Genomic DNA, 15,268 nt, shown 5'->3' on the forward strand with positions numbered 1-15,268 from the left:
TTCTTATCTTTCATAGGACTTGCTCTTCTGTCTTCTGTAAATCTCATATGTGAAATTTCTAATGTGTCATGGATACCAGAAATAAATGGAGTTGCTTTTAGAAACGAGAGAAGCCAAGTAATGAATTTCTGGCTTCCTTGTAAAGTATCTAAAAACTCCTATAAGCCAAAATTATACTTTTTCCCTTTGAAATTTCGAACACGTAATTTTAAAACTAAAAAATCTCAGAGGAATACATATTCGAGTTTGAGAATCTTTATGTATTTCATTTTTGCCATCTTTTGATTCTAGATTCTGTGATAGAAGGTTAGCATTGTGGCTGCTGGCAAAGTAGATTCTTGTGGCCATCTAGAGGTGCTTTATAATAAGAAACAACCTGTAGATAATTATTTAAAGAATAATTTCTCTTATTTGTCTTTGGTTTTGGAAGAGTTTTTTTTTAAATCATTTAATCATTTTTTAATCATTTGCCTTTGTTTTCAGGCATATTGCTGCCTTCAAAAAATATGGGATGTTTTCAGTGTTTTTGTTTTTTTTTGTTTTTTGTTTTTGTTTTTTTTTTTTTGCCATTTTAGACCATTTACTCAAGACTTATCCGACAATTATGGGCAATGTGAGTTGCTCGGTAATAAAATCTTTTTCTTATTCATGAACATCAGGCGTAACTGTAATATTCATTTGTTATTCAATATTTTAGAGATCAGGAATTTTGATAGATGTGGGAAACACAAATCTTTTTGTTAATTGTAGACACAAAGATAATGCTTTTTCAAGTAACTGTTCCAACTTCTTAAACGGCCTAATTCAGTTTACACTGAATGAACTTTATAGCTAATCGCTTTATTAGTGTTTAAATTTCAGCTTTTCTTGATGACGAATATTGTGTTTCAAGTGGACAGTAACAGTTTGATGATTGGCTTTATTTTTTGATCTCCTGTATTTGACATGTAATGAATAAAACTGGATATCAGAGAATCACTTTCGCTTTTGCTTAGAAAGACAAGAAATTGCATTGAGTTTCTACTGCATGTTGATCATCTTCCTATTTTATGATTTTTAGTGGAATGCTTATAATTCATCAAACAGGTTTTAACTGCTCTTCATACATGATTCTATAAACAAAGTTTGCTCTAATCCTCTAGTTTGTTTTTCATTGTATCCCTTATGAAAATGCTTACCAAATAAGATTTAAAAATTTACTTGGGAACCTGTCACACATGTTTTATGTGAGCTCCTTTCCCTCTATTCTGCTGGAATAGACTCTAAAGCTTGGCCAGCCTTCTTCCTAAACGAGCAGTGGGAACATGGGTGTAGATAGGGAGACAGCAAAGCAGATCCCTCGCATTTCATTTAGCTCAATTCAAATCAATTCAATTCTGGTCATATTTTCTCCTGTTAGAAGTGAATTAGGAGCGGTAGACAGGAATGCGAAGAGTAGCATGTTATCAATATTACTTTTGCATAAGATTAACAATCTCTAGGGTTCCACTGCTTTTCAGCTGTCTTACCTCATTCCATTTTCTCCTTGTACTGCAGCCAAGCTGCCCCGCAAGCATACTGAGCCTATTCTGGTAAAATTAGGGCCTTCTGTTCTAGTTTGCCCCCTCCTCGGAAAGCTCCCGTCTACCTTGCCCTGCACATCTGTAGTTCACCAGTCTGTATCATTATTCTTATTTCCCTTCAAGCTTCCTTCTCAGGACCCCCTGACCTCCAACAGAAAGGACTTCTCTCTTCAGACTGTGCCACTTGCCAGTTATTTCACCTTAGAAATGACATTCATTTGTTGTACTCTCCGTTACAGATGTTCTCTCTCTCTCTCGCCTGTCTAAAAATGAAACAAAAGTATATATGAGGAAAGTTTTTAAGCCAGTAAAGGGAGATAATATTCTTAAGGAGGCTGAAGCTTGGAGTCAGTTCTAGAGGCAGAGGTAGTTTCTATGTGTTGTCCTGCTGAATTATCACAGCAATCTCATTTGATAACTACCTTTATTCTGATGACATAGGTGAAGAAACTAAGACTTAAGATAATGCCTAATTTAGAATTCTCAGACATAGACTTCAGGCCCCATTCTGCTTATCTCCAGATCCCGAGGGCCTAGCTATACGGAACTCTGTCTCTTAAAATTACTACAAACATTTTTCATATCTTAAATAACAATCCATTCTTATCTTTGCCTTTTCTTAAGATCCTGATGAATTCGAGCAAATATATGAGCCACTGGATGTGAAAAGTAAAAAGATTCACGTGGTGGACAGTGGGCTCACCTTTAACCTGCCGTATCCCTTGATCCTGAGACCTCAGAGAGGGGTCGATCTCATCATCTCCTTTGACTTTTCTGCAAGGCCCAGTGACACCAGCCCTCCATTCAAGGTAAGGGAGTTTTTAGTGTTCCACACTTTACTACATTCTCTTGCAAGCCTTTGAGGTGTCTTAGATCTCTTGACCTCAGCTCCTGATTTTATACTATGTCCACAGAATAATATTTCTCAGATGCAGATGTTATTTACTCATCCCCCTGCGCAGGGAAATGTTTTTTTTTTTGGGGGGGGGCGTACCGGGAATTGAACTTGGATCCTTGCGCTTGCAAGGCAGGCCACCAAACCACTGAGCTAAATCCCCGGCCCGACAGGGAAATGTTAAATGAGTTCAATGAGCAGAACGAAGCTCAGGGTCCTGCGGAGGGTAAGAATGGTACCGTGGCTCTGAAGTTCAGGAGGAAAATTAGGCTGTGTCATGGTTTCTCAGTCTATGGAAAGAAATGAAACATCAAAAAGGAGCTAATATTTTTCATCTCGTAATCACCGTCTTTATAGTCATACATTTTTAATCTTTTCCATGTCAGAATCACAGACAGAAAGGGAAAGTTTCTACTTCTTCCTGATTCCATTGTAAATTCATCCGACTAAATTTAGCCTGGCCTTTACCTCACGCAGTTCCCTTTTCCTCTTTCTCCACACAGTCACACATCATTGGTCATAGCCCTGAGTCATATTTGTAAACACTAGAAAGCCTTTTCTTTTCTTTGCCCTCACGCAATTGCTTTACACTGTGAACTTTTGGTTTTATTTTGATGTTGAATAATCATGAATGAATAATTGTGCACATAACCAGACATGAAATAAGCTAATAACCCAACCCAACAGAGGGAAATAAAGGAAGGGTTAATGATACAGATTTTCTCAAAACTTACACATAGATGGGATTCAGAGCAAAATGTAACTGTATTTAGCCTAACAGTTTGTGAAACAAATGCTTTTTAGCCATTAAGTCCTTGCTCCACTGGATTTTTGTTTCTTTATAAATGGTATTGAGAGAGTTGATCACCTTCAAATTCACCAGAGCCCCAAAATATTAAGAACAGTGAGAGTTTCACAGAAAGCATATTTTCTTTGAATTTAAAGTGCTATACAAAAGTCCTCATTTAGATGTTATCTCCTGTGATCCTCACAGTAATCCTATAAGGATGGTAACAGTATTGGCTCTATTTACAGAAAATGTGTTGCTGAGAAATAAGAAACAAATGAGGAGATAGGGTTGGGGCCCTTTTATTTCAGAGATGGGGAACAACTGAGTCCCTGATGCTCAGGACCCCGGTCGTACCTTCAGGGGCGTGTCTTTGTGTGTTGTAACCTCCCCTCCCCAACAGTTTGCTTTGTGCTGGGCTGTGGTGGCCGAGCAATGTGCTCCAAGTCCCCAGCCCTGAGGTAAGGTGTACAGCTGAACCACACCTGTCGGATTGCACAGCCCAGGCACACAGCTGTCCCTCACCTTCCCCGCCATAAAGGTCATTTGTGTCTCCAGTTCACTCATATGCTCCAAAGCTTCAAGCACAGCCTCTCCCTTAGAGAGGCACTCAGTAGGCATTTGTGTAGTGCTGACTATGTGATGAGCTCTGTTCTAAATAGTGTAAAATATGGATATTCATTCATTCATTCATTCATTCATTTATTTATTTTTTGGTACCGGGGATTGAACTCTGGACCTTGTGCTTGGTGGGGCAGGCGGTGGAACCTCTGTGCTAAATCCCCAGCTCTAGTGCATTTAATGTTAATTACAATCCTGTGAGATACATGCCAGTGCTGTCATCATTCGTAGTTTCTATTTGAGGTTATCCAGTACGGAGATGGTGGGAGAGGTCACCGAGCTGTGTGAGAACTCAGGCATCTGGACTGAGAGCCTGTACTTTTACACTGTGATACTCTGCTTCGCGTGCAGCCCATTTGCCCAAAGCTGCATATAAATAGAAATGAGGCCTATTCACTATACATCTCTATACGTTAATTTATGTTCTCCAGTTTAAATTTTATTTGGGGGGGAATTACACACTAAATCAACTTCTATGCAGAGAAAAACCTCAGATCTCAGTGGTTGAGAACAAATTTATATTTCACTGTGGTACCTGTCAGCTGCTGTGGTCCTATGTCTTACAACTTCTCTTTCTGGTGGTATTGTATACTCCTCTTATTAGGAAGGAAGTTAACATGTGGAATCCACCACACCATCTGCCACCTCTGCTAACCAAGCTCACGGTTCTGCCTTTGATCACTACATATGTATTAGCTGGAAGCTCAATTTTTCTTTTGTGTAAACAGAAGCCCAAAAAGCTGATTTAGAGAAAGTAAAATATTTTTAAATGCATAGAATAATGAACTTTTTTTTTTTTTAGACACTGTAGCAGACGTGATAGAGATAAAAGAAAATCCAGTAGCAGAGAGAGTTACTAATTCTGCATCATCAGATATTTTTAAAATTCTGAATGGTCAAAAATATTTTAAAAGGCTATAAATACTCTGAATCCATACATATGTGATATATATGTGTGTGTGTGTGTGTGTGTGTGTGTGTGTGTGTGTGTGTGTATTTTTCCACTAGCAGTATCTCTATCATAATTTCATTCCATTCAGGTCATCAGTAATTTTTAAAATTCAACTAGCCTTGGCTGAGAATTAACATGACATTACTGAGTTTGCTTGTAGAATAATTGTATAGACCTTTTAGATTGATGAGCTCCTTGAGAACATGGTTGTTATTTATCCTAGCAAAGAGCACACTGCTGGAAGGTAATAGATACCTAAGGAATACTGAATAATTGTCAGATCCACTGAATAAGAACAGTTCCCAAATGCATCTTCCTCTCTTTTCCACAGGAACTTCTCCTTGCAGAAAAGTGGGCTAAAATGAACAAGCTCCCATTTCCAAAGATTGATCCTTATGTGTTTGATCGGGAAGGATTGAAGGAGTGCTACGTCTTTAAACCCAAGAATCCTGATGTGGACAAAGATTGCCCAACCATCATTCACTTTGTTCTGGCCAACATCAACTTTAGAAAGTACAAGGCTCCAGGTATGCTTGGAATAAATTTTATTCCATAAAACAGAAATCTGTCAGGGGAGCAAGGCTGATACCAAGCTGTTTCACAGTAGCACCACTTTACCAGGTATTGGCACATTGAGTACATCCCCATGTTGATAAATAGCTACTGATAAATAGGTACTTCTTTTACTTACCCTGAGATCACCCAAGATCCTCCAGATGCAGAAACTGAAGAGTAAATCGGCTTTCTCAGCAGAACTCTTTATGCCTTTACTCCAAGACCTTGGGATATGTTTTTCTGATTGATTGGTGACCTTGTCATAGGGAATGTTGTATATTTTAAATATCATCCTTCTTGTAAAGTTCATTTTAGAACAAATAATGCGAAAAAGCTCTGGGAATTTTTAACTGATCACAAAATAATGTAACCTAGCAGTATGGCATGGCTAAGTAGTCCCAGGTTGCCATGTTGTATTCCACAGAAAATGAGAATCAAGTTCAAGGCATAGTTGCTCAGTTTTATCACAGGTAGAAGAGTCTGGACTTTTCATGTGCTGGGAGCAAGGATTTGCAAAGGGAGATCTATAGGTTGACAGGAAAGATTCTTAAGATTCTAAAACCTGTATTATTTAAGGACCAGGAAATGTAGTTTCCAGTTGGTGAATGTAAAGGCACACACACACACACACACACACACACACACACACACACACACACACTAACACACGAAGATTGGTTAGAACAATGTGGAGAAGATTGTCTTTCCTAGATTCCTCAGGCAAATAAAGGATCAACAGAGGCGGAGGCAATTGTGATTGACCTCTGCCCAGAAGAAATGACTATTTTTAGATTTCAAACAGTGGCACACTTGAAACTAGAGAAATCTCTAGCTAGTTCTCAAGGAGAAATCACTGAATAGTTGGCCTGTATGGAGATTACTATGCCTTTGAAGTCAATTAGATAATATTTTGTTTAGGGCTTCCCCAGAGAAAGATTCTGTGAAAAGGACTCAAATGCAAATAGCTTATTAATATGGAAGTGGGGAAGAGATACAGAGAAAGCAGATGGAGAGCATAGCCTGAGTTAGTAAGTCAACTACCACAACTGGAGCCTGACCGGAAGTGAAGAAACCCAATGCTTCAGAATCAGCCTTCCTAGCCCACACCAGGAGGCAAAGCAGCTGGGGTGTTTACATACCAGCTCTCTGGAGACTTTGGTGGAGTACTGCCTGGAGTGGAGGGTTACTTATGAGAGTTTCCAGTGTGAGGGTGCTGGACACAACAGCTCTACGTCTGCAAGGGGAGGAAGAAGATTACCAGGCCAGAGATACAGACACTGGCAGCCAGAAGGCATCCAGTCAGAACACACAGAGATGGTGCACTCTGGAAACATTACAGATTCCCAGGGGGCCTCCGGGGAGCTCCTAAATCTGTCTTCATGCCTACTAATATGTTTCATTCCCTGGGTTTTAGAGACACTTTGCAGTTTTCAAAGTAATACTACCAGTAACTCTTTTGGAATATAGGTGTCCCAAGAGAAACAAAAGAGGAGAAAGAAATAGCTGACTTTGACATTTTTGATGATCCCGAATCACCCTTTTCAACCTTCAACTTTCAATATCCAAATCAAGCATTCAAAAGGCTACATGATCTAATGCACTTCAATACCCTGAACAACATTGACGTAAGTATCTCCTATGACTATCAGTAATGATGTCACATATTTTCATACCACATAAATGCAGCAGTATCCCTTTCATGTAATCAAAAAGATAAGCCTCATGATTGACAATACTGAAAGTGTGCTAATTTACTTCTCATTATTATTTTATTCACCTTGAGAATAGCCCTACACAATTTACAAATACTGAAACAAATGCCTCCGAATTGGCAGAACCCACAGTTCATACTGTTTTTCATGGAATGGTGGATAATTCTATATTTCCTCCACCAACTATCTAGTATATTCATCATAAGATTAAATAAGTATTAAGGCAGAGGAAGAAAAATGATGAAAAGGAAATACAAAAGTAGAAAAGTCCATGTAACCAGAATTATAGTTAACCTACAAAAATATCAGGACGTGGATTTTAATGAATACATTCATGCTTTTAAATGTTCTATTTTGTGGATCTTGGTAATGTTGCCAAGCATAACAACCTCCCCCATTTTTAGCCTTTGAGATATCAAGTGTCCTTTGATTTAGAAATTTTAGAACAAGTCATTCTCTTCAATATTAATCATTCCTATCCCTGGTACATCTACTGCTAAGATTCTGTGCTTGTGAAATTCTTTAGTGTCAAACTCACAATTTAGGAACTCAGTTGTGTAATAGAAATCATTGGTTTGTGTTCCAAAATCAGTGTCCAACAAATTATTATCAGTTATGAAAGTTCAAGTTTATTTGCCTTAGTGGATTTTTCACATTACAAACAAAAAAAAAAAAAAGAAGAAGAAGAAAGAAATTTAGTGGGAAAAGACATGTTTGATTTGTTGGTCTTTTTGAAGACCATATGAATGGCACAAGAATTCATAATGTGGGGATCTTTCGTATTATATAAGATCTAACAAGGTTTTGTGAGCTAACAGAACTCTGAGACATCGAGTTTGCTTGCTTAGTTTGTTCTGGTACTATTAAAGATTACGTGTGTGTAATTATGATGGTAATATTTATTAAGCTCTTTATTTTTTTTTGGTACCGGGGATCAAATTTATTTTTTCAAATGTATGAAACCTTCATCAATAAGCTTCAGTTCCTAAAATTATAAAATTATTTCTGTTTACATTTGCAAATATATCATGATCAAAACAAAAATGTTCATTTCCTGAATATATTTATTCCTTTAAAAAAAAAGAATAAGCAGTGTATATCTGAAAGCCCCATGCTACAGTATTTCAGCGTAATGGTTAAAATTTTAAAGACATGAAGAGAGAAATTAGCATTTTAATATATGAAATAAAGAGGAAGTCAAAATTCTGAAAAGCGAGTTATATTTTATAAGGCATCATACTACTAAGAAAGAAGAGAGCTCAGAGTGATATTACAGCAATCTTATTTTTTTCAGTATGAAGCTAATAACCTAAAAAATTATATTGCCTGGGATAAAATGTATTAAACTTGATAAATCATCTTCAAGTGATAAAAGCTAGATAGTAAGAAAGTATAAATACTTATTGGTCATGGAAATGCGTACACAGATACACATATGAAACAATTACATTTTTCTTGTTATTTGCCACCTGGCTTATATAAAACCCGCAACACTATTTTCTATTGGGAATGTTATAGTTACATATTTTAGAAGTGCTCTTTAAGATAGTTTGTTTGACACAGATGAAAAAGTCAAAGCCTGACAAAAATATATTGAATTCCAAAATAACTCTCTTACAGCTCATGGAATGTTGATTCTTTACAAACCATTAACTAAACATTTTAAAATTGCTTCTACTAACATCTGTGGTACAGCATAAAGAAGTAATATTGCAGTTGTATTATTTTAAAATCCCACGTAGGCTACTTATATGACACTAAATAAGCTACTGAAACTTTTGGGGCTTTTGTTTCTTCATTTCTAAAATAGGTGTAATAGTAGGACCTATCCTAATGGCAGTAGTGAATATTTAATTAGGTGATTTACAAAGTCCTACAAATACAAGCTGTTCACTATATGAGAATCTTATCTATGTGTATCCATATCCGGTATCGCTGAAGGTCCATAGCAAATATACTCCCCAAGACTTTTGCGGGTGTTTAACTTACAATGTAAACAAGTCTGTACAGGCAATAGCAGCTTAGAGAGTGTGTAAATGTTTTTCAAATGAATGAATATAAGCATTTTTCTATATTGTACGACTGTTGTGATTCATGTTTAAGTCTCTCCCTCTCTCTCTCTCTCTCTCTCTCTCTCTCTCTCTCTCTCTCTGTCTCTCTCTCATCTTATCCAGGTAAATGTTGCAATTTTAACTGATATTTTCTCTCTCCTTTGCTGATGTCCCTCCTTTAACCAAGAAAATACATTTCTATCATTATCAGTGCCTCTTGTAAGTGAATGATACATTAAAGACAACAAAACTGTGCTGAAGTTGAGATGTTAGACAGTCCATTAGGTGATCATTAGCCACATCTTTCATTCCCGTGCCATCAGAAAAGAGCAGGGAACTGATTCAGACTTCAGCATGTGGACTGTCCCAGTTGTTTGCAGTAGCAGGCCCCGTGAATATAACTTGCTGGAATGTGAAGTCACACGTGCCAATCCCTCGTAAGGTAGTTTTCAACTTTATGGCCATGACCAGTGTGGCATAAGGCAACGTTCGTTCTTCAGTTCGTAGTCTGATCTGAGCTTTACTCTGAACAGGCCACCTTGTCTCTCATAGTCTCACGCTTCAATTTCCCAGGACATCCTAGCTGGGCTGCTTTGCAGATGCTAAAGACCTTTGGAGGACTTCGGCACTGTTCTGCTCACATCTTTACAGTAGCCAGCGCTTCTCAGTAGCATCATCTTTCTGCAACTACCCACCCTTCCAGATTCCTTCTCACTAAACATTGCCTCCATGTTTTCACAATTGTAGTCTTTCTTTCTTTTTCTTTCTTTCCTTTTCTTTCTTTTTTTGTTTCCTTATAAGAAACTTAACATGTAGTGACTTACACTTGTGGACGTGTATGTGGTGCGGGGGAGTATTAGTCACATTCTTGTCCGTCGGACAGAATACCTGACACCCAGGACATAACAGAGGAGAGGTTTATTTTAACTCACGGTTGTAGTGCGTGGTTGGTGGCTCTAAGGCAGAAGGAGTATGGCAGAGGGGCAAGGTGAAGGAAAAATTGCTGGAGCTCAGCTCAGAGCAGCCAGGAAACAGAGACACAAGGGAGGAACAGGGGAGGGAGGTTAACACTTCCAGGTTACACCCACAGTGATCTACTTCCTCCTACAAGACCTCCTATCAGCACATTCAGCTATGATTCATCCCCGGTGCACCCCTGTGACCCAGTCACCTTCTAGAACCCCACCCCTGAACATGAGACACTTGGGGGGACTTTCTGGATCAAAACCATTAACAGTGGGAGATGCACAGGCTTTGGAGTCGGATCAAATGGGCCATTCAGATTCCGATTCCTATTCTGCTGCTGCTGGATGATTTGGGGCATATCAGTTAACCTCTTGGAGTTTTATTTTCCTCATTTGTAAGGAGAAAAAATAATAATAAAAATAATACCTGTCTTATAGAATGAGGACAGAGTCTATGTAAAATAACATAAGGGCTAAGCATGTCATAGACACTCAGGAAATTGAAGCAGCTAATATAATAACGATGACAATGATGATTAGTGTTATTCAATGATGATTAGATGATATTCATCTGCTTTTAATTACAAATTATCAACACTGTAACAGCAGCAACTTATTTACTCTGTATCTTCCAGAGATACTGATCACAATGTCTGGTGCCTACAATGAATACATGATAAGTTTTTCACAAAGTGTTAGGGCACAAGGTGCTAGTGGCTGGAGGCAGAGTTCCTGACTGGCAAACAGTGTGCCTGACCATGCAGCTTGGCTATGCCCTCAGCCATAAACTACCACTGAGACCTAAACAAAGTCCACCTCTTGAGCTCATTTTTAGGACCTGTTGATTCATTTATTGAAAGAGAAATATATTGTTTTTATTGTTCTGGTTTTGTTTCTTTGTTTGGTTTGTTTTTGATTTTTGGTACCGGGGATAGAACTCAGGACCTTGCATTTTGCAAGGCAGGTGGCGGCACCACTGAACTAAATCCCCCGCCCTAAGAAAATACATTGTTTTCCAGGTTGGCATTCAACTGACTAACCGGATGTATATTCTAAGAATGTATTATGTGTCAGTTTATTTGGTGTATGCCAATTTTGTATAATGAACTTTAATAATTTTCTCAAAGAATTCTATAAAATGTTAAATACTGTATGTTAAGTGAAAGAGAACACATGATACTTAATTCCTTTTTGATTTTTGAGGTACTGGGGATTTAATTCAAGGCTTGCTTGTGCACTGAGGTATATCCCTAGCACTTCAAAAAAAAAAAAACAACAAAAAAGATCTTCCTAAGTCTTAATTCTTAATGCAGTGATATTTCATCTTCTTGGTAAGAACATTTAGGTACAAGTTAGGTTTTTGTCTTTCTAGAAATAATTTGAAAGTTTGTTATAATGTGTCATGACCTAGCATAGTAGCCAGTGGGAGAGGGAAGGCGGGGACTCCTTGCCCATTGTGAAGAATCATGACCACCACCTCTAAAACAAAAAACATAAACAAGAGACAAGTACAGTAAATTTATTTGATTGTGGCTCTGCATGACACTGCAGCCTTCCGAATGAAAATTTAAACATCCAGGGTGAGCTTTCTATTTGTATACTGTTTCGGAGGGCAGGGTAGGCAGGGGAATACTGGGGATTGAACTCGGGACTTTCACACTGAGTATATTCCCAGCATTTTTCAATTTTATTTTTTTAAATTTTGAAACGTAAGTGTGATGAATCACAGACAGTGTGTAGAGTATGACCTAATAATGACTGACCGAGTGGAGAAACCCAGGCAGCCCTGTCCTGTTCAGCTGCTTCTTGCTGTCTCTGTTCATCTTTATTACTCTTTGGTATAGCACAAGAATCCTCTGAAGTGTGTGCGTGCATGTGTGTTTACGTTTAAATTTGTAGGTGTGGAATTTGAACCATGAATTGTTTAGGCAGATTGCTACAAGTCAGAGTTATGTGGGAAGCTGAGATCACATGCCTTTTCCCACTCTTTAACTTGCTTCCGGACCATCTGTTTCCTCAGTAGCATTCTTTTCTTTTTGTTGTTGTTGGAGAGAGGGTCTCCCTTTGTAGTTCAGGCTGACCTGAACTCACTGTGTGGGCTTGCACTGGCCTCAAACTTGTGGTGATCCTCCTGCCTCAACTTCGTGAGTGCTGGGATTATAGGCATGAGCCAGCATGTGACTGACTTCTTAGGGTTCCTTAGACAGAACCTCCTTTCCAGTCAGGCTGACCAATTCCCAAGTGTGACTTCTGCCTACCGACCGCCCATCTTCAGCCTTGTTTTACGGTTACTCACTGAGAAGCCCAGTCTTCCCTCTCCTTTGATAAAACGTTGCTCAGCCTTCAACTCCAGCCACATTTCCCTCATGGACTGAAATTTATTCTGTGTGATTCAGCAAGCATCTTCTGTACAGTTATTTAATTTCCAAGCATTTATCATGTAAGAAATGATAAATCTAATATTCCTACTTTGGTGACATTTCAGTTTGTATTGGGAAAGCAGGCATTAACAAGCAAATTCACAGTAGTTTAGACCAAAATATTTACTTGTAATCTTCTATGTTAATTGTTTTTACTTCTCTCTCTGTGTGTCTCTCTGGGAGGGGCTGTTGAGATAGGGTCTCACTATGTAGTTGAGACTGACCTGGAACTCACTATGTAGCCCAGGCTGGTCTCAAACTCACAGCGATCCTCCTGCCTCTGCCTCCCGAATGCTGGGATTATAGGCATGAGCCACCACGCCAGGCTCTACTTCTCTTTTGAAAGACAATATAACTTCCTTTTTTGCACTCATTTAAAAATTTTTTCATGGGGGTGAGAACTCCATATTTATGGATTACATACAATTTTATGTCTCTAAACTTGTTCTTTTTGGAAAGAAAATCACATTTTACACTTTTTTTTTCTTATTCTCTACCCTTATTGCCAAAGACTTAAGGGACTGGGTTGAACATTTAGAAAGCAATTGAGTAGCACAAGTAAAAGATTGTACAAGTCTGACTCTTGGGAAGGGCGGGATGGGAAGGAAGGTTTGAGAAAGGAGAACTCATCCTGGGATAACTCTGTCAGGAAGGATTTGAATCTCAGGGAAGAATAAAAGAGAAGTTAGATACAAACAATGTAAGACTATTCTTCATTAAGTTAAAAGAACTGTAGACTCAACTTTTTGACATATTGCTTTTTTTATTTATCTAGTTATACCAGGCAGCATGCCAAAAATGTTTAAATTTATCAACTTAGTTTAATTTCTGAAAATATCACGGAATTATAACTCTAAGGAATTGGGTATGTTCTCTATCTAAAATCTGAAAACCCTGTTTAATAGTTTCATAGTGCCAGTGTGCCACCTAGTGGCTCAGTTTGCACATTCTAATAGCGCAAGGTGGATTTTTCAATAATTGCCTAACTTTGCTTCCTTTGTAAGAATGGCCGGTTTACCAGAAATACCAACTCCGGTCCAGTTCATCAGTGTGTGATGTTGATACTGCTGGGTTTTTTGAGTGCTCTTGAACTCATTCTAAAGGAATTGACTGCAATCATTATCAGTATAATTTCCTCTGTGGTCTTTTCTACTTTAAAACTTATCAGGTGAAAAATAGACTTGTTTTTTATTGAGTACTGCTCTGCAATTGAAGGTTGACGTTTCTCTGGCTGCTGAGAAGCATCAGTTTTCATCAATGAAATCACAATGTATAGTGTTTCCTAGATAAAGGATACTCATGTTCCGTTGTATATTTCTTTAGTCAAAAATCAGGGTCATTCTTCAGGACTACATTCTCCGCTGACAGGGTTAAGTCTTACTTCCTTGTGGTCTCTTATTCTCACTTGCCCAATTGCTACAAAAAACTGATACTGTAGATTCAGAGTTGACTTGTGTCTCTGCTATCATCACCTTTCTTGTGAAGAACCAAAGACACATACGTTTGCCATGTTATAAACATTTTATTCCCAACATCATCAGCAGAAACTTCAGAGTTCTCCTACAGGACAAGAAGCTGGATGTGGGTGTAACAATAGAGTAGGAGGAATGTTAAATTTAAATATATATGTGTGACTCAGGTTTCCTTCCGTATATTTTATACAGATTATTCTAACTAAAAAGGCCAATTAGATTTTGTTTTGAGCCAATACATGCCCTGAGGAATTCATAGAAGCACGAATTATTTATCTTCTTTCTCCATTTTCAGGTGATCAAAGATGCCATAGTTGAAAGCATTGAATACAGAAGACAGAATCCATCTCGTTGCTCTGTTTCCCTCAGTAATATTGAGGCAAGAAGATTTTTCAACAAGGAATTTCTGAGTAAACCCACAGCATAGTGTGTGCACCGGAAAGAGTAGCAATGTCTGATACTGAGGCAATTTGGAATTCCATGGCGACTGGACGTACACATTCAGACGGTTACACTCTCCATAAGAGACTGGCTAAAACTCAGAGCTGGAGTTGTTAGGGAAATGAGAATAATACTGTACAGACTTGTTAGGTGGATAAATGACATGGATTATGTAAAAATACACTTGTCAACAGTCTCTATCAGTACAAATTTCTTCATGCAAATGTAGGAATATATACTGTATTTTTAAACATTCCTTATTGACTTTCTTATGTGTGTTCTTTTTAAAAGAAGATGTGGTTTTTCTTTTTTAAATATTTAATAGTTCAATCTCAGTAAGTAAGGTTTCCTGTTGTGTGGAATGTTATTCACTGACTAGACTTATTCATGCCATGCAATAACACTATTTTTTATTTATATATCATGTATATGAAATAAATGCATCGATATGCAAATTAACATGAGATAACTGAATTTTCCGTTCTTCTTACTAGTGAGAGTATACTGTTCCTATGAAAGATTCACTGTGTTTAAACCCCAAAAGTGTCAGTCCTAAATGTAAATGTGAAACTTTAAAACTTAAATCCTGTTTTTCTTGAAAATGAAAGTATATATTTTTCAGCAGGCGGTATATGTTTACTCAGTAAGCAGAAAAAAAAAATATATATAATCACCTCTGATATAACATCTCTCTTTGCTGATATTATCCTAGGCTATTTATTCCCAAGCTAGAGCAGTTCACTCAAAACAGTTTAGAAGAGGGCAAGAGCTATAGTGAAGTGGGTCGCATTTTTGGCATCTGTAAGATTTGTCTTAGGATTCGTCTGTATTGTAG

The 15,268-nt window shown here is 37.9% G+C and overlaps 1 protein-coding gene across 4 annotated transcripts in view; it reads left to right on the forward strand.

The window, feature by feature from the left end:
• Pla2g4a (phospholipase A2 group IVA) overlaps positions 1-14,708 on the forward strand; it is a 131,958-nt gene extending 117,250 nt beyond the window's left edge. For all 4 annotated transcript variants that reach the window (XM_010635421.2, XM_010635423.2, XM_010635422.2 and 1 more), the window contains 4 exons: positions 2,187-2,371; positions 5,149-5,344; positions 6,840-6,997; positions 14,288-14,708. In XM_010635421.2, the coding sequence (XP_010633723.1) occupies positions 2,187-2,371; positions 5,149-5,344; positions 6,840-6,997; positions 14,288-14,419 (671 nt within the window). In that variant the 3' untranslated portion in view covers positions 14,420-14,708. The remainder of the gene's footprint in view (positions 1-2,186; positions 2,372-5,148; positions 5,345-6,839; positions 6,998-14,287) is intronic.
• The last annotated feature ends 560 nt before the right edge of the window (positions 14,709-15,268 follow it).

The sequence above is a fragment of the Fukomys damarensis genome, unplaced genomic scaffold, assembly GCF_012274545.1.
Source record: "Fukomys damarensis isolate Sample0158 unplaced genomic scaffold, DMR_v1.0_HiC HiC_scaffold_11, whole genome shotgun sequence".
Taxonomy (NCBI): domain Eukaryota; kingdom Metazoa; phylum Chordata; class Mammalia; order Rodentia; family Bathyergidae; genus Fukomys; species Fukomys damarensis.